Source organism: Zonotrichia leucophrys, chromosome Z (assembly GCF_028769735.1).
Source record: "Zonotrichia leucophrys gambelii isolate GWCS_2022_RI chromosome Z, RI_Zleu_2.0, whole genome shotgun sequence".
Taxonomy (NCBI): Eukaryota; Metazoa; Chordata; class Aves; order Passeriformes; family Passerellidae; genus Zonotrichia; species Zonotrichia leucophrys.
In genome coordinates this window covers 55,319,009-55,343,570 of record NC_088200.1, presented here as the reverse complement: position 1 = coordinate 55,343,570, position 24,562 = coordinate 55,319,009, and the positions used below count along the sequence as shown (strand labels likewise).

Sequence of the window (24,562 nt, the reverse complement as noted above, 5' to 3'; positions counted from 1 at the left end):
TCCTTATGGTGAGCACTGGGAGTTCACAGCCTGAACAGCACTGCTTATGAAATCTATGATCATGAACCTGTAATCCATCCTCTGTGTTGGCTCCTCGGCCCCATACTCTCCTTGTCCACTTCGCTGGCCTGGCCAATTGTACAGCTAGAACAATCAGTAAAAGTGCTGCTAGGTCTATGGAAAATCCTTCTTGCTGCATTTTAGACATACAGAAGATCAAGGCTTACAGCATCTTGCTAATGGTTGCTGGCATTCAACATGCAACAGGAGAAAGCCCTGAGCTGTTGCAAGTAGCAAACTCAGAAGCACATAGAGCAAAATAAAGTACTCAGCTGTGACAATGAGGTGGTGCCATGGAAGCAAAGCAGAGCAGCATGTGGTGCATGAGACCCTACTAGCTGTTGTCAGTCCCTCCAGCCGGTGTATCTTTAGCTGCGGCTCTGTCCTGAAAAAATAATGATAGAATTAAAACACCAATACTTCATAAGTACAGGTTTTCTTCTCCAGTACCCTGGCTGGATCCTGTCCTATGCTTTTTCATAATTTTTCTGCCTGTCCTTAATAGGAGAAATGATAACATGAGCACTGAAGTAAAACTGGCCCCAAGGAAAAACAGAGAAACACTGAGAGATCCCAGTGACTAAAAAGACAGAGTAACACATATGACGTTACATCATTTTACACAGTGCAGTGTCTACCACAACTATAATTTAATAAACTGAACTCGCAGTTGAGTGCATACAGATGGTTTGTTGTTGCTGAATTCCCTTTTCAGCTCTTGTTAATATTTTGTGATACTAGATCCTACACAAGTTAATAATAAATTAGAAGAGACTACAATTAATTGCTGTTTAAATGGCTGAGATTGAAGACATCTCTATAGAAGCATTCACCTTCTTCCCTGCCACCTGTTCCTGAAATAATTAGCTGCAATGAGAAAAAAATTAACAAGCAAACAAAAAATACAAAATCTGAAAGAATACAAGTCACAGCTTTGTTAAGACTGCTTTATTTTCATGCCAGCTTCAGTTCAAATTCATTTAAGCACAGGCTAAAATTACAAGCAAAAGGAGTTGAAGTCATTCAGAATCAGCAGCCAGAATCATTGTAATAAAATAATTTATCCATGACATGAAGTGGATATAAGCAGTGGTTTAGAAGAGATGGATTAATTTTCCTTCTCTGCCATACTATTTCCTGCATGGGCTAATATTCCTGGATATATTAGGATGTATATATAACAGTCTAGTTGTTTCAATGCTACATCAAGTCATTGGTGGTGCAAGATGAACTGTGCCTAAATGTACTGCTTCATTTCCAGTACAGTAACACCTTCCCAGGAGGTGGACTGGGCATCTGACTACAGTAATGTCATAAGTCACCTAAACCTAAACTAAGACAATATCATACAGAGAGTGCAGGTTAACAAGTGTTTGCATACTGCCAGGACAAGAAATAAAGTAGTACAGTAGTAGAGAAAACCCAGACTAAGACCCTCGTGAGCAATGGAGACAGCATGCCATCAGAGAAAGCACAAAAAGCTCTCCCTGGATGCAGGGGGAAGAGGAGCAGAAAGATCCCCCTTTTTCTTGCCCACAAGACAACCTGGCAGACCTGTGGCTCACTGGAGCTGCAGCAGAGCCCTCCACTCAGCATCGCCATCCAGGCTGTGGATGATGCACCTGACACACACCAGTCTTCAGTGAAGGCACTGACTCTCAACTGTATTCAGGCACAGGCTCCACACATTTAAACAACTGTCTCTTTCATGATAGCATGTCATGGGATAACCCAAAATGTTGTTGGATTCCATACCTATCTGTGCCCAAAATTTTTAGTCTCTCTAAGACATTGTAGCCAGGAAATGGAACAGGCAGAATGGTTGGAACTGAGTGGGGAGAGGGGGCTGGTATTGCAGGCACTTTAAAAGTCTGCTCAGGCAGGCAGTTCAGCTTCTTGTGCCACATTATTTTTGCTTTTTCACTTATATTTACTCATATTTGCTTCTATTGGTGAAAGGGATTGGCTGAACCTATAAACGGAGGCAGCTCATTTGAGAGCGTTCTCCTTTAAGTTGCCTAAAACCAAGACATAGCATTATGGGCATGAAAGCCCAGGCTATTCCTCCAGTATTACCTCTGCCCAGCTGTTGTGCTCAACAGTCCACCAGTTCACCTGTGAGGCTTGCCAGTGTACTGCCTTGTCGGACTCATGTTTATGGATGCACTGAGCTGCTGACAGACTGAGCACAGCACCTACTGCACTTCAGGAACTCACTTATGATCTGGCAACACCTAATTAATTCCAGGAGATGGGAGATGGCATCAGCTGCAAGCTATCAAGTATACATTGCCAATGTAGAGACTGAAAATCATGCATATATGACACCAAAAATCGTGCATGCAGAGATGTCTCCAGACCAAACTGACAGGCCATCCAGCCTTTACAAACAGCCAAGCATGCATTTATGCTGATTGTTTCACCACCACATATTTTTCCTGAATTTGGGAAAATAGTTATGACGCAAGAACAAGATCTGCATACCTCAGTTCTTTGGAAAAAAACAAGGGATAATTAATTCAACACAGTGCCAGCAGAAATAATATCACCCACTATTTTCATTGCTGAGGGCAAGAAGAATCTCAGGGTCATCCCTCTGGAGCAAATTCACCCAAAGGCCACCATAGAGCCCAGAAAAAAAAATGCAATGTTCTGTTCTGGCTATCAGCACCAACTATTAAGAGCAGGTTTTTTTGCCTCTGCAAAGCTCTGCAGAGAGGCAAGGAGCATGATAAGAATTGTGCTTCTGGACCCCATGTGAAGGAAACCAAAGATGCAATAACTGTGTCTGAGAACACTGTCCTTTAATGCCCATGAGTAGGAACATCAAGAAAACTAGAATAGGCATTTGAGGCTAAAATCAGAGCAGATGCCTGGTACTGAGAAAGGGTGAGAGCTCAATCTGTTTAGCTCTTCAAGAAACTAAATAGGCCATGACTGCACTGCAAAAGCACCTCTGCAGGACAGAAAATTCTGGATCCTGACAGGCTGTTTATTCAAGCAGAGAAAGTTACAATAGAAACCAATGGCTGGAAACTGAAGTCCAATATTTACAATGGGTTTAAAAATATTCATAAAATTAAGGTGAAACTAACCATTTGTGGGAGGCAACAAGAGCAGCACATTTAGACCCCTTCTTGGGAGTGCAAAGCTTGCTTGGCTTACCCATTGTGCTGACATGCACACTATTGAGGCAATGCAGGCAATTGTAGTGCAAGTCTAAAAGGTATCACAGTACCTCCATTGCACCTTCTCCACCTTTGATTTCCTTCACATTAGGCACCACAGGAAGTGAGTGAGGCTGGACTGTTCAGTAGCACCATTACCAGCAAGCTTCCCTTTAGCCATTACAGCCCACTGTCGCAGTTTTCAGTTATAGCATGGTATCTTCCTTATGGGAATTTCTTGATTTCTCTTCTTGCCTCCTTTTTAAAAAGGATAGAATACCTCCTGGAGCCCTGGAATCTTACCCATGTGTTTTTTCCTCATGGCTCTTGCTACGCTTTCCACACTTCTGCTCTTAGGAGAGCAAACCTTCATTCCCAGTTCAGCCCTAACAAGTGAGAGAAGGACACCTTCAGCTAATTTACATCTAAGTGAGCATTTGTCAGAGTAAAGAATAAAGGTCTTACTGTGCAAAATGGTTCCTGTGGCAGCACTAATCAATAGTTGCTTGATGGATTGCCTGCCAGGAGTCTTTCAGGCACATCATCTCAGCTGCTAGACTTTCTGCTTGCTCACTGCTTAACAAAATAAATAGACATGAATCATGGTATTTAACATAAAGCTCCAGCTCAGAATCAAAGCTGTTTAAAATGCACAGTGGTTTGCCCCACTCCATCCCTCCATTCCTTTGCTCACAAACAATGTTAAGTCCCAGTTTTTCTGGAACAGGCAGGAAGCTTGAATGATAATCTCTTCACCAAGGACTGCCTTTTCTTCTGCAATCAGTGGCTGCATTCCCTAAACAGCATTCCATTCCTCATTGCCTCCTGAAACAGGAGCCATTTGGAGAGAAAAGAATGGAGATGTATGTCTGTGTGGCTGATGGGAGGCTGATATTTCCCATATGGCTTTCTTAGCTGCTGTGATGCAATGGCACAAACTGTTCCCTCTGCTCCTGCACCCATTGTGCTGCAAATCTGAAAGCTCCCACCACTGAACTGTCCCCACGTGCAACTGCATCAGATTTCAAAATATAAGAAGCAGCAAGGAGTCCAATTTTTCAGAAGCAAATAGCTTCTCAGTAATAATGAATAAGTGTTTGGCTCTCTAGAAGTTCTTATTTCTATTCAGAAACATAGTTTGTTTCAGATTTTTCTTAATCTGACTTTTAAATGGATAATGCTTTTCTTGAAACCCTGTACGCCTACAGACTACTAATAGCCTCAGAAAGGGTGAATAATCATAGCATCAACTTTTTTTTGGCCAAAGAGCAACATCCAGCTCCATCTAGCAAGTTCTGCCCCCTCTTCTATCTTGCCAACCCCATCAACACCCTCTGGCACAGCTTGATCAGGTGGGAAGCTTGAAGTGATGTAGGATGCATATTCAGGCTCTGAGTAATGACTCATGTCTTGCTGGCACCAACACCAACAAAAGACTTCCAGGCCAAGGCTTGAGGCAATGGATGGAGATGCCACCGTTCCTCCCATCTACCTCCTGCTTGACCTTGCCCCTGCAGTCCTTGTAAACCTCCCCTCCCGCTCCCTTGTCCTCTGACAGCCAAAAAAACTTGTCACATTCCTCTGACCCAGATTTCTTCACAGCACTGAGTTTTGATTCTTGCCCACTGCTCAGTCTTTCAGCCCATTCTGCCTTTCAAGCCCTCTAATGGCAGATTTCCCTTGCCACTCTCTCACAGCACCACCATCCCTTGGACTGTGACCAGGGTTTTTGTATTCTGTCAGGACATTTTGAGCTGTGCTCTGGCCCATTTAAGGGGCTCCTGCCTTTTCCCCTCCCTCCCCATGGGCATCCATGGCTGTAGTCACTAATTCCTCAAGCCAAACAGAACCATGCAGCCACTCAGATGAGAGGTCAGCGCTTCATCTACCTCTGGAGAGTATTGCTCACAACTGCTCTGATCCTTGTGACTCTTCCAGCAGCATTAGCAGAGCAGCACAGGCAAGTGCCAGGCAGGGTACTTATTCTGTGAATGGTACAGATCATACAGTCCTCTCCCTGGCAGCTGAGCATGGGGGAGATTTCCCAGTTCTATGCAACTCAGGGCACCCAGGAGGGTGCCACTAGTGGGAGAGCTAGGACGGAGAAATTTTGGGTGCTGAATGCTGGAGCGTCAACAAGGATAAATCCCAATAATCTGGGCTCAGATGAGACCAGATGTCTAAGCGAGGCAGCATTGCAGCTGTGTACCCACAGAGAGAGTCCAGGTAGCTGGGAAATCCACAGGAGAATGATGAAGAGTGAGTTTGATAGAAAAGAGGTGCTGCACCCTGTTGCAGCTCAGTATTTTGGAGCACAGCACTACATGCTGGCATGCTGTGAGGCAGCAGAAGCACAAAAAACCTGGACGTTCCTGGGACCATGCATGCTTAGTGCCATGGGCAATGTCACTTTGGAAAGTCAGAAGGGAAATCTGACTTGGAAAAGTTGTTGAGTTACAGACATAGTTCAATTCCATGAAGAAGCAAGAGGGACTTTCAGCTTGAAAGCTCTTCCTCTGCAACCCCACTTCACCATCCTCCACTTACAAGGGAGGAAGTCTGGGAAAGCACATGGAAAGCCAGTAAGAGCATAGCACTGGGAGATACTGGAACTATGCACTGTCATCCGGCTGGACGTAGTTCTTGTCTTACTTTAGACAATGGTACACATACCTTGAGGCTACACAGCGCATGAAGAGCACAGCATGGCACCTCTTTTTCAGGTGAAAAGCAGTTTAACTAGGCACAAGATGGGTCCCTTGAGAAATTTCCATTGGGGCTTTCCAAGATCAAATGTGTAGGAACTACAGGGTGATGCTTTCAGGAGCAGCCTTTGCAAAAGCTGTGACTGCACTAAAGCACACAGTGCAGTCAGTCAACTAATCTGTTGTCATCATGCGATGACAGATAAGTGCCAGTAATAATAACCCCATCGAGTGCCTTGCAGACTGAGGAGTGCTGGCTCTATCACATTATCAACAAGGTCATTCCTAGCCATAGTATTAGGAATTATTTCTTATTTGCATCACCCAAGGAAAAATCTTGCATTCAAAACATTTTGTTATGGTTTTGGAAAATCCTTCAATTTCCAGTATCCATGTCCCTCTTCTTCAGCTTAGTTGTCATCTAATGTATTCAAGTTTAATAATTTCTGTGTTAAAATCTTTAAATTATACATAAGAATTCAAAAACAAACAGAGAAGAACTTGAATATTTCATGTTAAAACTAAATGCTTTACGATTGCTTATAGAGTGAAATTAATAAGGAAACTGTGCCAATGCTGTATAATTTACACTGTGCTTAAGCAGAAAAACAGGAAGGCTCTAGGGCTTAGCTCTCTTTGAAGTTGTGCTTTCATTTTCTTACCTGGTAGGATGGAAGTGCTTGGACAGCACTGCTAGGGCAGAGCTAACCTCTACCCTCAATCAAAAGAGCTCCTATTTTTGTTTATTGTGAGTAAAGTCAGCTTTAAGAACAGTTAACAGTAACAATCATCTGATCAGAGGCAAATAGTCACAGTGTTTCTTCGTCTTTGTTTTTCTCTCTTTCCTAACTATTTTGTCTGCTAATCTTCATGCTCTGCAGCCAGTGCACCCTGACCTTACTAAAATTTAATGGCAAAAAGTCCAATAAACCTCCACCCCTGAATTCAGTTTGGGCATAAATCTTTGGAACAAATCCACAGTCTGGAAGTATGGGAGGCCTACACATTGCTTAGCATAGCAGAACTCTGAACTCAGATGATGACTGCAGCACAGGTGACCACAAATACATCTATTGAGTTCTACTGCTTGCTCCAAAAATGGGGTTCTGCACTGAGCTAAGATAGCTGCACATATAATAGAGGTGTTAGTCAGAATTGCAGAGATTCAGCCAGTGGCTGAAGTCTTCCCTGATGACAACTCATAACTAAACAAGCTGAGAGCAATAATGAAGGATAAGACTAAGGATGATCTTCATAAAGGAGGTAAAGCTGTCAAAGTACTGGAGGCAGCCAGAAAAGGAGTGTGACACAAAGTAATTCACCGCTTTTTCTGGAAAAGGGGAATTCACCATCCAGATGTGTTCATAAATTCCTGTGTGACCCAGTTACTTAGGCTTTATGTGCTTTGTTTTCCCTGTAGAGGACATAGAGACAACAGCTCACCGAGAAGATACAACTTCATGTGGTCAATTAGAACAACAATAAAAGCACTAAGGGGCACAGATAAGCAAAGAATTACATATTCCAGTGACACCAGTAATACTAGCAGGCAGAACAGTAACAGCAAGAACCACAGTAGCATTACACCATTCAAGATGAGACAGTGCAAGCACTACAGAAATTTATCAGGCCTCAAGGCATACATGCTGAGGAAATATGGAATAAAAGTTGTACTTCAAGAGGAGGTACCTGAACAGAAAAGAAGGGGGCATGGGCGGTTTTTGTCCCTTCTCATTTTAGCGCCCTGTGGCAAAATCAGGGTTCCCTGGAGCTGAATGAGAAACCATGAAAATCCCACTACTTGGTGCAGGAATTGGTTTCCTTCATTCATTTCTGTCTTTTTAAAGCCATTTAGATGAGAGACAGATTGGAGCAAATTAAAAGGGGAAGTTTTTGGGGTTTGGCACCCCAATGAATCAAGTTTTTTTCCCAAAATGCTCAATTTTCAGTTGATGGAAGCTAGTACATATTCTCTCTCCTTAGCACCCAAGTGATTTTTCCTTGAATTTCTGGAAGCTGGGGTCAGTTGCTCCAATTGTGATTCCAGCAGCTAGAATTTTTAAGTCAAACTCCTTAAATGCTTGAATCAAGTGGATATTTATACGCCTCAAATTCAAGGAATCAGCCTTGGTGAGTCACAGGGAAAAGACTGCTCCTGTGATTGATCACATTAGTGACTCAAAGCCCAAGTACATTTGAAGAAAACTAAACTGTCCCCAGGGCTCATAAAACACTGTGCCAGGTATTTTGCATTAAAGTCATACCAATCTCTGAAAGCCAAGCTGTTTGCAAAATATTAGGATTAATGTTTATTGGTATTGAATACACATAGCCAAAGCCCCTGCCCTGAAGAGTTTGCAGTTTAAATAGTATAGGCAGAACTGGCAGAACACATGCAGCTCTGGCCCTGGTCTGCTCCTGGGGAGGCTGAGGGAGCTGGGGAGCCTCTCAGGCTCTTGGGCACAGAGGCAGATCACAGTGCAGCTGTGCTGGAGCTGATAGCCCACACCAGGAGCACCGGGCTCTCCTCTGTAATCATGAGAGGTTAGGCCCCAGACTGCACCATCAGCACATAGGAACCCCTGCAGGACTTTTGCAGCTCCTAGCATTTGGCAAAAGAGGCCCTGTCAGTCATGCTGCACACTGAACTAAGCATCAAGATATGTTTGATGATTCACAAGTGCAGCAAGAACTCAGAGGGCTGCAATTTTGCAGCCTCCAGAGACTTGTTTGTGCCAAATTTCTTAAGAAGTTTGAATTAGCTAAAGATGTGAATCGAATTGCTGTGGAATTTGAAAATGAGATTGAGCTTCTATGTCTATATTTTGAAAAGGGAATAATCTTGTCTTGCCCTGGCAGCTACATGGAGGCCACCCTGCCTCTGAACTGGGAGGTCCACACCAGTCATCAGTGCAGTGCATTTCATCCACTTTAAAAGCAGAATTACCTCACTTGAGAAGCAACTATTCAGTACAACCCTTTGTGGTGACATCAGACATGGGAGTGGGGTAACCTTGACTCACAGTGGAGCTCAGCCATTATGTTCATGAAAATTGTCTCCACTGAATGCCATTGTGGGTTCAAAGGTTGGACAACTCATCATACCTTCCTGACTGAGTTTAGTCGAGCCCTAATAGAAACAAGGAGAAACCAAAAAAAAAGTGAGCAAGGAGGTCAGTGTAAACCAAAGGTGCCCACCATGACAGACAGATACACATATCCTAGGAACACTGCAACAGTCCCCAGTGTTCACACACATGGCAGTGTAAATGCTACAGCTGTGAGATCTAAGCACCACATTCATTAGAAATGTGATGTCTCAAAATCCCCAGTTCCAATGCTTGTCAGGTGGATGGAGCCCACTGCCCCAGGACGGAGAAAGGGCAGAGCAGCACACTGAAGTAAAGCCATACTGTCATAGATGAAGTTCCCAGAAAGGCTGAAGCTGGACCAGAAGCATGTCTTACTGACTGACTGGATCCTTCAGAAGAGGTATCCCATCTCCATGCAAAAATTCCCTTTATATTGCTGAAACCCAACATTTTGGTCTCTCAACCCCTTCACTCAGAGGGCTATGTGCTCACGTGCAAGGGAACAAGCAGCTAGGGATTCTGTACCTTGAGCAGCTACCTCTGTGGCTTCATGCCTCTTTTCAGTTCCCCAAGCTGGATGTTCAGACCCCAAAAAGGATCTAGCGAAGGACAGCCAAAAAACTAGCCTGAAAGGAGTTTGGAGAGAGAAATAAAGCAGAGAAAAGGAAAACACAGCTCTGTAAGGTTTCAATGTACCAAGTCCCCATCATCTGCCTACATTTTGCCCACACACCATTTAATCAGAGTGCCAGGGAGCCTGGCTCCCTGCCAGCGGGAATGCAGATTCTGACAATTTGTCCAAAGTGCAGTCAGAAATTGCAGCTAAAACGAAAGAGCACTTCATTTTTTAATTCTGCGTGTGTATGTATATGGGATTTTTTCCCCCATGAAACAATTACAACCTCTGACTGCCGCCCACACTGCAGTTGCCTGAGAAACGCAGTGTGGGTATGGCTGTGGTAACAGGACTTGGGTTTTACACCATTCTTGCTATCACTGGCTGGCTGCAAGGCACCCACCAAACTGTGCCAGTAGCTAGACATGGAAAGTATTCCTGTCCCAGGCACAGACCACTGCAAATTTCTGCCAAGGTGAGCATCTCTATTGTCTTTATTACTTAGGTAATTATGCTGCTAATGGCATTGGCTCCATCCACCCCCGTCTCAGTACTTGTACTTGCAGAGTGCTTAGGACAGTTCAGCCCAAGATGGGATGGAACAGGAAGCAGAGAACACCAAGACCTACGCACCCACTCTCACAGCAGCATCCCCACCACCACCTCAATCAAAATAATTTCTTCTCAAAGGACAGGGCATATGTCTGTGCTGAAGACTGCACTCACAGTAAGTGTTCAGTGATGCACGTCTTGGTTTACAAGTCCTGACTGGAATTACCCTGAAAAGAAGAAGTGTACTTATTTTACACTGGACATTTGGGCAGAGGAGAGGATTACCCGAGCTGACTAAAAATATTCACCTTCCAAAGAGTTGATGGGGCATATCTACACTTCCCTTTTGAGGTAGAGCAGAAAGATGATTTCTGGCTGAAAAAAAGGATTTTTTTGGAGAGGAAGAAAGCAAAACATACCCACCCCCCTAAACCACTTATTTTGAAAAATCTTAGTATAGTAACAGTGGAAAACAGGCTTCAGATGTGTTTTAGGTTTTCTTTCTGTCCCTTCTGCAAAGACACGCCACATCCAGCAGACAGTGTGCAGGACCAGGCATGCTGCTGTCTTTCAAGCTATCAGGTGCAGGAAGGAATATCTACCTTGGCTAATTCTGAGAATTTCACCCCTGAAAGCCAGTGCACAGCATGCTTTCCTGACCCTGTGGCAAGCCCTGGCAGCATTCAAAATGTCTCTCTCTGCAAACAGTGGGGGAATAAGAACTTTTCACCAAAGAGCATGCTGGTGAAGGGAGTGGTTAGGGAGCCTTCACAAGAGGCTGGTCTTTTTTTATTAATGGATTGTCTTTTACAAGTGGTAAATTAATCTGCCTACTGTTCAGTTGCCTCCCATGCTTTTTCTTTATAGTCTTGTTCAGTTTTTGTCTTACCTCTGGTTTTCAAACAAATGCTCTCCCTCTGGGCAAACCCTCCTTGAAATCTTCTTGTCCACAGAGTTTCCAGTCTTTGATGCTATACTCTGCTCTCTTCCACAAATTTTTAGCCATCTGTCCATTTCCCCTACATTTTAAGACTGCATTATCATAAAGGCCCTTCAGTACCTTTACACATGCAGACAAGCAGTATTAGCTGAGAAAACAGTGCTTGTACACTATGAAAGTCTTTCCCTGAGATTTTAACTCACAGACCTCACTTTCCCAATATGTCATTTCTACGCTGTTTGCATTCTTGAGATTTGTGGCCTGGGTCAGTGGCGTAATTCAAATATTTACAAACATTCCTGCAAGCGTCCTTGCAATGGTCAATGTGTTGTGGCTGAAGCAAGTTAAGACTAGGTAGGAAATGTTCTTTCCCTCAATATAACTGCTACTTCAGGAAGAACCTCCTCCATTTAGATTGCAAGGTCAAGATGTAAGTGTTATAACAAAATTACAGGCTTTAGTGATTAGGCAACACGCTACTAAGGAACTGGTCAATCTATCAAGTAATCAATATACTGATTATCAAACAAACACACCACTACTGCTAATATGCAATTATACTATTTTCCGCCCTATTACACACAATTACAAAAAGTGCTTATTTCACACTCTTAAATCTTATGAATCACATACATCAACTTACACTTCAACACAATGTTCACTTACAAATCCATCAGTTTACCTCTTTATATGACATATCACCACAGTGGAAATCTGTCTCTCTGAAGCCCACCCTCTCAAAGCAAGTTTTTCAGATACAGTCCTCCAGAAAAAAAGGACTTCCTGGCAGATCAGGCTGCATATCAGCAACATATCTGTAGGTGCCTGCACTCCTCCTTTCAAAAGGTTGCCTCATCTTTTGTTCTTTATCTGATTTTTTTGCTTTATTCATTGCTGTTTCTATTTCCTGGAACAACTTTTTTGCCACTCTTCTGCCTCCCCTTCTTTGCCCAGGTTCCTCCCTAAGACACACCCGTTGTTAGTTTATCCTCACAAGCCAAATTCAACAAACAAGCCCCAAAGTCTGAACTTCCCAATGTTGTTTTTGGGGCAAACTCAGCCCTTCATTACACCCCTACTGGGAGGAGGGGACAAAACCATACCCACAAACTTCCAGTTCATAATAGCAACACATTACCTCCCCATTCTTCAAGGCAAGTAAGTCTACTTAGTCTTGATTCCTTCACCTGATCCCAGTTTAGCTCTTTGTCTTTGCATCTTATTGTGAGGACCAAGCCATCAAAACAAAAAACCTGCATCATTTATGTATTGATCTATCCAAAAGCTAGCTGTGGAATGGGACCAGAAAAAAATGTCCTAAAATGAATGTGACCATGACACAGAAAACCTGGCAAGGTGAATAGCTGTTTTGCAGTAACTCATGTTTTCTAGGATGACCCTTTTTCTGGGAGAAATAGTTAGCATAGTGGCTGACATAATTTGAGAACCACCGATTTAGTAGCAAACATGGAAACAAACAGATGCGATGTGCAATGACCTGAAAAATGAAAACCTGGGTTATCATCACGTGATTTCTCTTCCAGCTCTACCTTAAAAGCCACTGGGTATTTCTGCCCTTACCTTGTAGATTAGGAGGCCACTGCAGTACATCAGTGCTCTGATGGGTAAGAACTTTCTTCTTATTTCCAATCTAGAGATAATCACGACAATTTCAGACCAAACTGTGCATTACTTTGGGCTAAGTCTCTTTCTCATGCCACATTATTTATGAATACCCAAAGAAATGCGTAGCTGCTGTAGACTGTGGAGGTTTCTCCTGCATACACAAACTAGCCTTTTTAGTCTTACTTGATAATTATATTCTGTACTTGGAAATTTGAACTGAAAACGGACAATGAAGAGAATATAAATGCATTTGTCTTTCAGTTTGCACTTGTTCTGTCATTTTGTTCTAGCTCACTGCATTGTGAGCAACGTGATGTGACTAATGATTCCAGGTAGAAAAACCATCAGAAAATGCTCAGCGTTGACTCTGTCAGCTAGGAAGAAACAGTAAGAAAAGATGTGGTGAGCAGTATTGACATTAACATTCAGACACAGTTCAAACATTCATTTGGGCTTAGAGGAGGCTTTTAATACATCTTTGTAAAATGCTCCCACCCATCCTTACCACCACTTTGTTTAGTCTTTTCATTAAAAACATATTAATCCAGAAGTCTGCATTGGAATAAAAAATCCCCAAGTCCTTTGAAGAAATGCAGGATGGTGGAACAATGAAAAAATCTGATACTCCAAGGCATAGTGTGAAAAAACAAACAAGCAAACAAACAAACACACACACACACAGAGAGTTAACTCAAGTGTGAAAGTCTTACCATTCATCTAAAAGCAACATGCTGAGGAAAAATATAAAGAAACAGTCACCTCAAGATAGTCAAACAGTCACAGAAATCTTGGTAAGAAAAAACATGTCTTCCTTTCTATTGTTCCAAGTACAAGCTGCTAGCCCTGTTGTAAATCTTGGGCATGCCCCATCTGTGTTGGACACATCCTCTCCATCTGCCCTGTGACCCACCCTCCACAAAGCATACTAACTTCCCATGTTGAGCTATGTCCAGCCCAAGAACTGCAAGCACAGTGCTGTTTGCTGTGTGTTGTACAGAGTGTTTCTCTTTACTTTGGATAGGCACAGTTTCTTAACCACACCCACCTCTGCCTTTTTATACTCCATCTTTTTCTTTAGGGTCAGACTCTTCTGCCTGACATGGCTCCTTTCTTCCCATACACCACGTCAACAGCAATTCCCAACCTCAACAGTGACCTCCTCATGTAAATGTTGAGATCAACTCCCATTCATTTCTGAGCAGCTGTTTGCTGCAGCTTTGCTCCTTTAATCCACGTGCTGGTAAACCCATTTTAAATCAGTTAATGCTCTTTTTGCTGTCTCTTCACAGCAAGCAGTGGTAGCTCTGCAGGCTATACACTCTGACGAAACTGGAATGGGTGCCACCTCTTGTACAGGTGCAGAAGGAAGAGAGATGTGCTCCAGCTGCCCTCACATAGGACTGGTGTGCACAAATTGCCACTGGCTCCATTGGTTGCGCCAACTGCGGGTAAGATCCAGACTGTAAGGCAGACAGTACACATGTGCTTCAGCTCAGGAAACCCTGAAACTACTGACTGCCAAGAGTCATTCACTGTAAAGCCACTTTCATGTTCTTAATTGTAGGAGCAACTGTTAGGGTTCCAATAAAAAACATTCAGCTGCAGAACGCGAAATACATTTGGTTTATTTCTTTCTAAAGTTTGTACATATACATATATCATTATACATATGTGAGATCCTTCAATAGGGTTGCTTGAGTTCAATGACAAAAATTATTGGGAAGCTTGCAGGCTCTTTGTTGCCCGTAAGCAACATTTATTCCAACTTATAAAAACACAGAGGAACAGAGTTATAGTCAGGAACATGGACACAAGAGAGAAGTCTACTTTTTATCTCACAGTTTCAATACATCAAAGGCAAATTATTTGTCTGTATACTGTAGGCTTACTTTATCAGCAATGATAAAATAGAGGAAAATATTTATATACAGTCACCTCAAGTGAAAAATAAAGCAATGTAAACTTAAATTCCAAAATATTATTTTAAATGATATAACAATATCCCCAAAAGTCCTTCTTCCAAGGGGAAGAGGACTGATTAAGTGCCTTCATTTATCAGGAAATGATCATTCTAGTACCAGATACATGAAGCAGAATAAGGGAGGGCATCCTGTGATACCTGTAGAAAAGAGTGACAACTCTGCTTCAGGAAAGCATCTCTGTGTAAGCAAGTATATGTTTGAGTCCTTATGGATATCAGCAGCACATGGAAAAATCTTCCCTGAACCAGGGCTTGATTTAAGTCTGCACAGCTCTGACTCTAACCACCAAGTACGCCTTTCTGGCCATGCCTATTCCCAGGGACAAAACAGGGTATCCTGGTGGTAGGATAGTGTCAAACCTGAGATAATGACCTCCCCAGAGTCAGAACAGCAAGTTCCATGCTGCTGGAAAAGATTTAATGGCTACCTCAACATTGTTGCTTCACAGCAGACCAAGAAGTTACCACAAAGCAGTGAGAATGGGACTGTCTCTAGTGTATTACATGAAAAACACTCCAGCAATTCAGTGATGACAGTAAACTGAATTCAAGGTTACCAGAAAGAAGGTTCCTACACATCACAGAAGCGATTGGAGACCACCCAGACGAAAGGTCTTGCAAGGACTGTTGTCAAGTCCTGTAAGGTTAGTTCTGCACACAAGAGATGTATAAGGTGTATGTACATGCATGTGCAAAATGTTTTTCTGCATCACCACTGCTGAGATGCTTCCCATTGGCTATCAAGCAACATTGACTGAAAATTCAGTCCACTTTCTCAGCCTAAGGGAAAACAACATAGCAACAGCTCAGGTGGAGGGTAAATGACACTTAACTGTGACTCTGAAACTGACAGTGCTCACCCACATCTTCCCACCACCATGGAGGGCAGGAAACCCAAGGGAGAAGCCCAGTACCTGAAAAAAGATTAGGACTGCAGCTTGCCCAAAGCAAGGTGACACGGTGGTCTTCTTAATTTCATTCTGAGCTCCAGTTCGCTCATGTCTCAGTTCTGCAAGGTGCAATCACTCTGGCTGTGGTCCAGTGAAGTGCAAAGGTATAGTTTCACTATTGAAGTTGCTCAAGTGCTTCAACCTGATTGCATGCTAAAGAGTTTTATGACTCCATGTAATAATCACACCCTCAGCTTTTGCTCTCTCTTTGCAAGAATAATGCAGATCGTGCTACTGTTTCCCTTACTAGAATGCAATAGGAAAACTCACTGGGTTTCCCTATGTCTTTTGCCTCAGACCAGCAACTTGTTAAAAGGTTGTTCAATGCTCTCAAAACAAACCTCTGGGAGGCATAAGAGATGCCCAAGATAGATATCTCAGCCCTGCTGCTCTTCTCTTCCCTGCTGATGAGCCACTCTTCTGGAAATTTGAACAGCTGTAGAAAAATAAACCCCTCACTACTGCCGTACTGCTATATCTGCAGGAGACATCACAGGCACCTGTCCTTCTTGGACACTTTGGACATGATGTCCCTTTGCTGAATTTTCACAGAACAAGGTCAACATTTTCAGAAGTAAAGCTGTGTATTAGATCCCCAGAGCATGATTTTCAGAAGAAGTCAGCATGGATGCTCCTTGTACAGGCATCGGTTGATATAAACTGGGAGAAAGTCAGCCCAGTGTTAAGCAAGCAGAAAATTCCACCCACTAGCTCTTGCTTAGACTCTCAAATATATGCCTTGCTTTCAACATGCAAAACAACAGGCAGCCCCTGGTGGACAACGCATGAAGATCAAAGCAGCTCAAAGTATACCTTAAATCTGCAAAAACTCTGATAACTGTTTAACCTCACTTGAGAACAATTAGAACAACAAGCATCCTAACAATGTTTGCAGCTGCTGAATGCTTTGACCAAACAAGCCCCAGAAAAGAACAGCAGGCTCTGCAGTGCTGAGCCATAGAAGCCATACTATACTTAGGAAATACACACATTTATAGGCATCAATTAAACATGTTCACCAAGTAATGTAAGTCTCAGAGTGTACCTCACAGAGAGGAGTGATTTAAAAGTTTTTCAACAGCCAAAAAAACTCTGTCCTTTTAGCCAAATTATAATTCTAGACTCAAGTAAGAGGACACAGTTGTCATGAATATGTACAAATTTAAAAAAAACCCCAACCACAACCCACCCCTGTTCTCATCCTACAGTCTTTCAGAATCTGACAGCTCTGAGTATGAGAATTTCGTAAGTGTGTGAGTTAAGACTTATATTACCAGTAGAGTTTGCATTGCGTGGTGACACAGACTTGATACCATTTATCTCCCTCTTCCACCAAGAGGCTAAGGGGAGTTGGAGGATTTTGTGTTAAACAGGTCTTCATGGCAGCTTAGCTAGCTGCTCTGTCACTACACCATGGTATCAATTGGCCCAAGCTGAAACTTTGCCTGTGTAAACAAAAATTGTCTTCTTGTGCTAGTCTCATCTGTGAGGTACAGACAGGATGACTGCCAGAGTGGCTACGAATTACAGTGGTTTCTGTCAGAGAAAAATCCTGCCCTTGTAGCTTGTTGCACTTTCAATGCTTGCATTGCTAAGTGATGTACCTTTGTTGGTGCAGATAAACCTCTGGCCTGCACTCCAGCTGGTTTCTGGCTCGTTTTAAAAGCATATGCCGTGGGAGGTCCCTCATTGATTAAACATCTATAATTTTTATAGAATAATTAAGCACTCAAAGGCAGGCAAGAAAGAACACATTGGACTAGTCTAAATTTGCTCCTTCAGACCACAAGGGCAAAGTCAGGTCAATGGTCTAACCTTTGTGAAAGTTCTTGCTTGCATTTGGTAAGGGATGGGCTCGAATAAATAACTAAAACACAACCTTAATTCAGCTAACAAAATATTTGAGCAAGGGACATTCTCTCAGGCAAGGCCAGGCCTTTCAACGTTCAACTCTATGCTGCCATCAGCAGAGCAGATACTCCCAGATGGCATTCAGACTTTTTCCAAAGACCTCTCCTCCTTGCTCTCATGTTAACCAATCTTCTCACAAAGGAACTGTGGTATCCCTGGATAGGGGTGCTCCTGTCACAAGGGAGAAAAGCAGCGGGTGGTAAAGACAGTTCCTCAAGCAGCACAGACTAGAAAAAAAAGGAAGCCAGCATTTCTCATTACCTCCAACACTGAGGGCAATGTTAGAGCTCACAGTCTCCAGCAGGTGACCAGCCATGGAGGGTGGCACTGGCTTCTTCACACAGCATCACTGTGCTGTGCACTGACGCTCAGCTGGTAGCATTTCTCTGAAGGCTGACAAAGCCTCTTCTTCCTGGAGCCCAGGTCTCCACAGAGAAGCTCCAAGTGAAGCAACCCACTATGCTATACCTATGCTGCTGGGAGAGCTCTGGGAGGACAGGAGAGGCCAGACGTACTGCTTCTATATGCACTAAAAATATCCTGTAAAAAGCACAAGCTGCAGACTAGCTTTTTCTGAGACAGCTTCTATGGTTCATCCCTCTAGGAAGCCTAGATACCAGATGCTGAGAACACATGCTGAGGAGCAATGATTGTGCTCTGACAAGAAATGTGGACTTCTTAACTGCCCCCTCAGAGCAGATGTGATGTCCCAGAGCCTGGGGAGAGCAATACTGGAGAAAATTTAAACAAGCAGCAAGCTGCAAGATTTCTCGGCATAATACGAGTATACTGCCTTAGACCCCGCAGAAGCAGCCAGTGTTTCCAACAGCCTGGATACTAGAAGAGTAAGAATGTTGCAAGTGTCTGGTCTAAGTGTGGGAAGGGCGACTTTGCATCCCTGCAGCATAGAACTAGAGGATCACAGCAGTCTAAAACTCGGTCTCGCACCTCCCAGCTATAACTGTGGCTAGAAACACAGGCTACCAACAAGCAGAGTGAAAAAGCTGTTCACAGGGTTATCCACTCAATGCAGCACTGCTTCAGAGCAGGTTTTCTCAATGCAAGATGGGAGAGTCAAATTTTCTGGATTTCTGCAAGCAGGGAAGGAAACAGACCTGTTATACAGAAGCAGCTGAGGTGCTAAGATGACAGACAAGAGCAGCTTGTCAGAAAAGGAGGAGGAGCTGTCAGACTAACTGTAATAAGACCAAAATTAATTTTAAAATGGAGAATGCAGACACAGTAAGCAGTAAGCCATCTGCAGAGAAGAGCATTTCTCGCTTTCAAGGAGAACAATGCCATACAATGCTTCCAGGAAGCCTGATGATAATCATCTCTGACTTCTTCCACTGCCATAGCCACATCTTCACTGAATGGCCTACTCCAGTCAAGCAATAACCTTATTTCCTCACTGGAGAAAGGCAAAAGTTTTGGCTTTTTCAAGCCAGAAAAGCAACCAATCTTGTTATCCAAAGGCAGAGCTGTGAAAAGTCACTGAACAGTCCCTGTAGGTCTGTTGGGCCAAATTCCTCCACAAAGCAGGGCTGTGCAGGGCACAGCTGTCCATGAGAGCCCCTTAACACGGACAGACTGCAACCTGGGAGCAGGCAGGATCAGAGGGGAAGTATTTTAGTGAGGAGCTGTTACTAATCATTAGAAAGTTTCTGGTAACCATTTACAAGTGACTGGCTACAGATGAAAAACTGAGCTGGCAACACAGCTGAACAGCATTCCCGCACAACTCTGCTGCATTAATCACTCTGCTGGCTGACTTACCTCCCTACATCAACTGAAGACACAACATAAATACTGGATTTAGAAGCTGTAGTCATGTTCACTGGTTCATGCGTAATTTATCTGCAAGATGCAGACAAACACACAACTAGTCCAGGGAGTCCCTTTAGCAGCCGCTGATGAAAAAAAAAAAACATTTCAAACAGTCCCCTGCATCCTGCTGAATCATAGAGGAGAGTATGGTTTTGGTTTCAGGAGAGTATTTCACCCACTTTGGTTGCTGGGTGGGGAGACGGGAAGGCAGTTTTCCCCTTCTCCATCAGCCCTCTGCTGTCAGGTGCAGACTAGTGGGGCCCTTTCCTGTCTCTCCTCCCTTAGTAGGGGATAGCAGACGGTTCAGCCCCTGGAGCCAGCAACGCTTCAGAGCCAGGTGAGTCCCCCCAGAACCAGTATCTGCACCATAAGGGGAAGTAAGGAGGGTTAGCCTTAGCCTGCTCCCTCTCTTTGTATCCCCACTCTCTACATGCAGGCAGAGGCCTCGCCTGAGCAATGGTAGCACACTGGAGCAGGAAGGGTGACCAGGAAGGATGGCACCTCCCTGCGTCACCAATGCAAAGGCTCTCCCACATGCACACATGCTCATGGCAGCCAGCCAGTAGCTCCTTACACTGAGTACACCCAGGAAACTGCAGGCTGCTCCAGTGATTTGTAGCTCATGTCCCAGAGGCAGGCTGGAAACCAGCAGAATATTCTTACATACTGCAACCAGAGCTCCTGAGTCGCTGCAGTCAAGCACTGATCTTCCCTAGAGGGAAACATCTTTCCGCAAAGAAAGGCAGGGTGCAGGGTACCATGCAAACCTCCCTGGTCAGATTCTTAATGGTGCTACTCAAGGAGATGCACCACTTAGACCACCTGAGAATCTGCCCTATCCTATATAGTGTGATCAGGAGGGAAAAAACTAATTACAATACTGATTGGTAGATGAACCTATTCCCAAGGAAGGGCAGGAGTCTTAGACTTTTGCAACAGGATCACATTTTTTTCTTGTTCTCCAAAGTGTGCATTTCTACACAGGTGCCTGGCATGCTTATACATTGTAAAGCAACAAAGGAAAACGGCATTATGTAAAACTGGAGCAGAAACTATAAATTCTGGGTAAACTGATCTGCACGCCTCAACAGCCTCAGCAAGACTGCTCTAAGCTCAACAAATGTTTAATGACTAAAAAATGCAAAAATTAAAATCTGCATTTGATACATTCAGATGAGACCTAAAAAAAATACCCTATCTGTTTACAAGTACACACAGAATTAGATAATAAATAATGAAAAAAACATCCTTTTTGCAGTTCACTTTTTGATTTTTCCTATTGCTTCAAATCATCTTTTCTGCAATGACTTTGAAGAGGAATTACCCAGTTTCTGTGTCAAAGCTGGAAAATGCATTTAACAGGAGTAATTTCTTCTTGAGCTCAGCAATTTAACTGGAATTTTCAGCAACGGAAATATGTTTAAAGCCAGGGAAGAAGAAAGTAAAATGTCACCTCTTTGCCTTTGGAGCACTGCACTCCATAAATACAAGAGGTTTGCCAAGCATGTTCTAGCCTGCCTTCAAAAAGACCATCTACTCAACCCAACCCTGACAGCCAAGCAGGGCCATTTATAGATCTGCACCTTTTTTTGGGTTTTGCTTCTGCTGCATGTATCCTATGGTAATATAAAATAATTCACAGAATGATGTACTGGTTCTGGCCAGGACAGGGTTAATTTATGCAGTAGCCCGGCAGGATCATGGCTTGGACTTGAAAGTTATTCTATACCACTTCATGTCATTTTCCAGGAACAGGAGAAGATGTCCCTCCTGGGTCGGAGTATTGGGAAGCAAACGGTTGGGTATAGTTGGGTTCTGCGTGGTGAGTATTCTTGAGCACTGTGTTATTAATACTGCTGTTGTTTACCATTCATTTTCTTATCTCATTGCCATTTCCAGTAAATTTTGTTATCTCAACCTGTGGTCTTTGCCCTTTATCCTTCCAATTCTCCTCTCCAGCCCACTGCAAGGATGGGAGGAGGAGGGAGTGAGCAAGGGCCATGTAGTTTGGACAGTCTCAGTGGGAACACTAAATACCACTCCTTAATCATAAAAGGGAGGTCAAGTTTTCTTCCCAGAGGTGTATTCCACATTTCTCAACTGTGGCAGATGCCAGATGGATGCACATCTCAACATCACTCATGAGAATAGTCTCATCTGGCTTCGCTACCAGGCTGCAGCTGCAAGGATCAATTTGCCCCAAAACCTCACATCTGAGAATGCAACATCACTGTTACAGCCAACAGACAGCACAACACTACAAAAGCTGTTGCATGGTGGTACTCAGTAGGGAAGGCAAGTCATGCAGTGGCTGTTAAGGGCGTTTTCTCTTTGATCACTCTTAGTTCTGTCCACTGGACTGGGAGCTCAGTAAAACTAGATGAATTGACTTGGACCCTTGGGAAGCCTGACAGAACACACATCCACTCAGATAGCAATTTTTTTGATGTACAGCTCTTTGACTACTTGGGCTGAAAACACCAGTGCATTTCTAAACAGTCCTTGCATTGATCTTGACATTTCTATATGCACCAAGAATTGCAATCAACAAGAAGGCTGTCCTGTGCCAGGCACAACAGAACAAACAGCAAGGAGCAGTTTTCAACTGGCCCTCAACATTATCTCCCAAGGCGCTCTGTGGGAAAGGCCAGTTTGGTAGTACTACTTCATATAGGGAAAGGGTGAGAGACCTGTCAAAATGGGAGAGACCTGTCCAAGCTCACCCTGTAGGCCAGTATAAAAACTGAGATTAAAACTCAGGCAACAAGTTGGGTAACAGGAGAGCCAGCACTCTCTGCAGATCCATGACACTGCCCACACAAGAGGGGCTGGGAAGTAGGAAAATTATTTCTATGGCATCTTTCTGCTCTCTGTGCCTGAAAAACTGCTGGCCACCCCAAGGGTCTATGGCACAAACAGGGTGTAGAGTGTACCTTTCAGGTATGGAAAGACCTACCCATGGTGGTCTCTCCCAGATCTGTGCTCCCTTGGAAAGTCTGGCACAGGGTATGCAGGAACTGTGAGGAGGCACCAGCCTCTTCCACCTATATTTGAGCTAAAGAAGGAAAATGGAGAACTGAGGAGAATCCCGTTCTGAAGAAAAAAGGCAAAGTGCTTTGTCACTATGAGAGGAATTGAAAGCAGCTCTCTTTGCACACCAACAAGGAAACCCCCGGAAGGGGAAGCGACAGGACACAATATATCATAAGGCTCTATATAGCAGCTAAGTGAGAGCGTATAGTTAAAAACTACACAGAGGCCCTTTGTCTTTAATATATATAATTAATATATAATGCTAATGGCTGACATCTACAGCAGCCTTCTCTGCAAATAAATGTGAAGCCCAGATAGCCATTCCAACTGGGTAATCCCTAATCTTCCTGACTGCAGAGACAGCATGGGTTTGGATGCCTTCCAGACTGCAAACTCAGGAGAAGGCTCCCTGCTTGGGAGGAAGCAAACAAATTATTCCAATGCCATCATCTCAGCATTGCCAGAGGTTTCCAGGTTCATTCCTTCACACAGGCAAAGTGTCCAGGGTCAATGCAGTAACAATAAGCAACAGTGACTATTTACTGTACCACCTGCTGCTCAGTACCAGTACCAACATGCCTTACATTGTCAGGAAACTAGTGCTTCCAGCACCCTACCCTATAGTCAGCCTCCTGCAGCTGCATGTTTGCACAGCTTTTCTCACAGCTACAGCTCACATTCACAGCACTGCAGCACTTGTCCAGTTATTTTTCCCACCCACCACGTAAATAAAGTGACAAGTGACTTGAGAGATGAAAGCCACATGCCGATGGGAGGAGATAAATGGGGAGGAGATAGAATAAACGTCACAGCTCTCTACCCCTTCCCCAGCTCCTTCAGAAACAGAATAACACAAAAAAGTCCCGATGCTTCAATTGCTAAATGATAAATTAACAAAGCAAAGCAAAGCAGGAGCAAAGACATCTCCCACAATCTGCACAGAAACAGCAAAATATACAATAGAAAATGTCACTAACACCCCATTCAGGCAGATGCACTTATTTTTTGTGAATGACAGCTTATTAAATGAAAAAATTTTGACCACCAATACTTTGCTGCATGGCTGTTCCCCTAGTTGTCATTTGCACCCTAAGTGACCTTCTGCTTAATGCTGGGTGTTTCTGGCCTGTAGTCCTTCCTCTCTGACACATTGCGTTTCACCTTGGCACTAACTGGAGACTCCTGATTCAAAGAAGGACTTGAGTGGGATTTCTTCAGTCCTGGCGCATCGTTCTCTCCTCCACTCAGCAGCTCCTTCACCCCTTCTTTCAGTAGGCCAACGTAAATCTCATAGCGATTTTTCTGGGAAATGAAAAGAAAGGCCCAAATTAGTCTCAAAGAAATTCTGCAGGGGCACATGAGAGACCACCTCAGTAACTTAATGCTTTCTGCTGGCCTTGAAAACCAGGAGCTCAGCATGTATGCGAACAATGGTGCCTAATGTGGATATGGACAACAGTGGCTAATGTAAATTAAACAAAGAGGATTTCAGGCAGACTGAGGCCTGTGTAATTAGAGGCACTCAGTTCTGTAGCACACAAATCCTGATGCTCCAATGAGTGTTGGCTCCCATTCCAAGTAACACCATCAAATGAAAGCTTGCTACTTTAGTCATGCTGAGACCAAAGCTGTGCTCACACATTCTGAGATCCTATGTGCTCAGGCACGCATGGAGATAAAGTGCACTAAACTAAGGACAACAAAAATCCTGCTCTGCTGCAATCCTCCACTCCCACCAGCAGGTCCTGCTTTTCTTATCCACAGGGGAGAAACTAAAGCAGGTTCTAAGTTCAGACTGCACCATCACGGCCACCACTAGGCATGTGGGAAAATCTTCTAAAAGGCCAGACCTTAACAAAAAGGAGCAGATGAGAAGGCTATGACAGCAGCAAGGCATGTTTCCCTGCTATGTCACTCACAGGGAATGATGAAGGTTGCTATCTGTCCAGACATTTCTTTTTCAACTGGAAAAAGTTCACTTTACTGTGCCCCATGCCCATTTGTTCTATCCCTCATCTGGACCAGAGTTTTCCCTCTCCAACAGGAAGGTTTCATTCTGTTTGCTCCGATTGCATCATTTTCCACAAAACAATTCGGCAAGG

At 43.7% G+C, this 24,562-nt stretch overlaps 1 protein-coding gene across 6 annotated transcripts in view; it reads right to left on the bottom strand.

Moving 5' to 3' along the window:
* Positions 1-14,358: 14,358 nt before the first annotated feature.
* PSD3 (pleckstrin and Sec7 domain containing 3) overlaps positions 14,359-24,562 on the bottom strand; it is a 138,415-nt gene continuing 128,211 nt past the window's right edge. For all 6 annotated transcript variants that reach the window (XM_064735400.1, XM_064735398.1, XM_064735399.1 and 3 more), the window contains one exon: positions 14,359-23,762. In XM_064735400.1, coding sequence (XP_064591470.1) covers positions 23,550-23,762 — 213 coding nt within the window. In that variant the 3' untranslated portion in view covers positions 14,359-23,549. The remainder of the gene's footprint in view (positions 23,763-24,562) is intronic.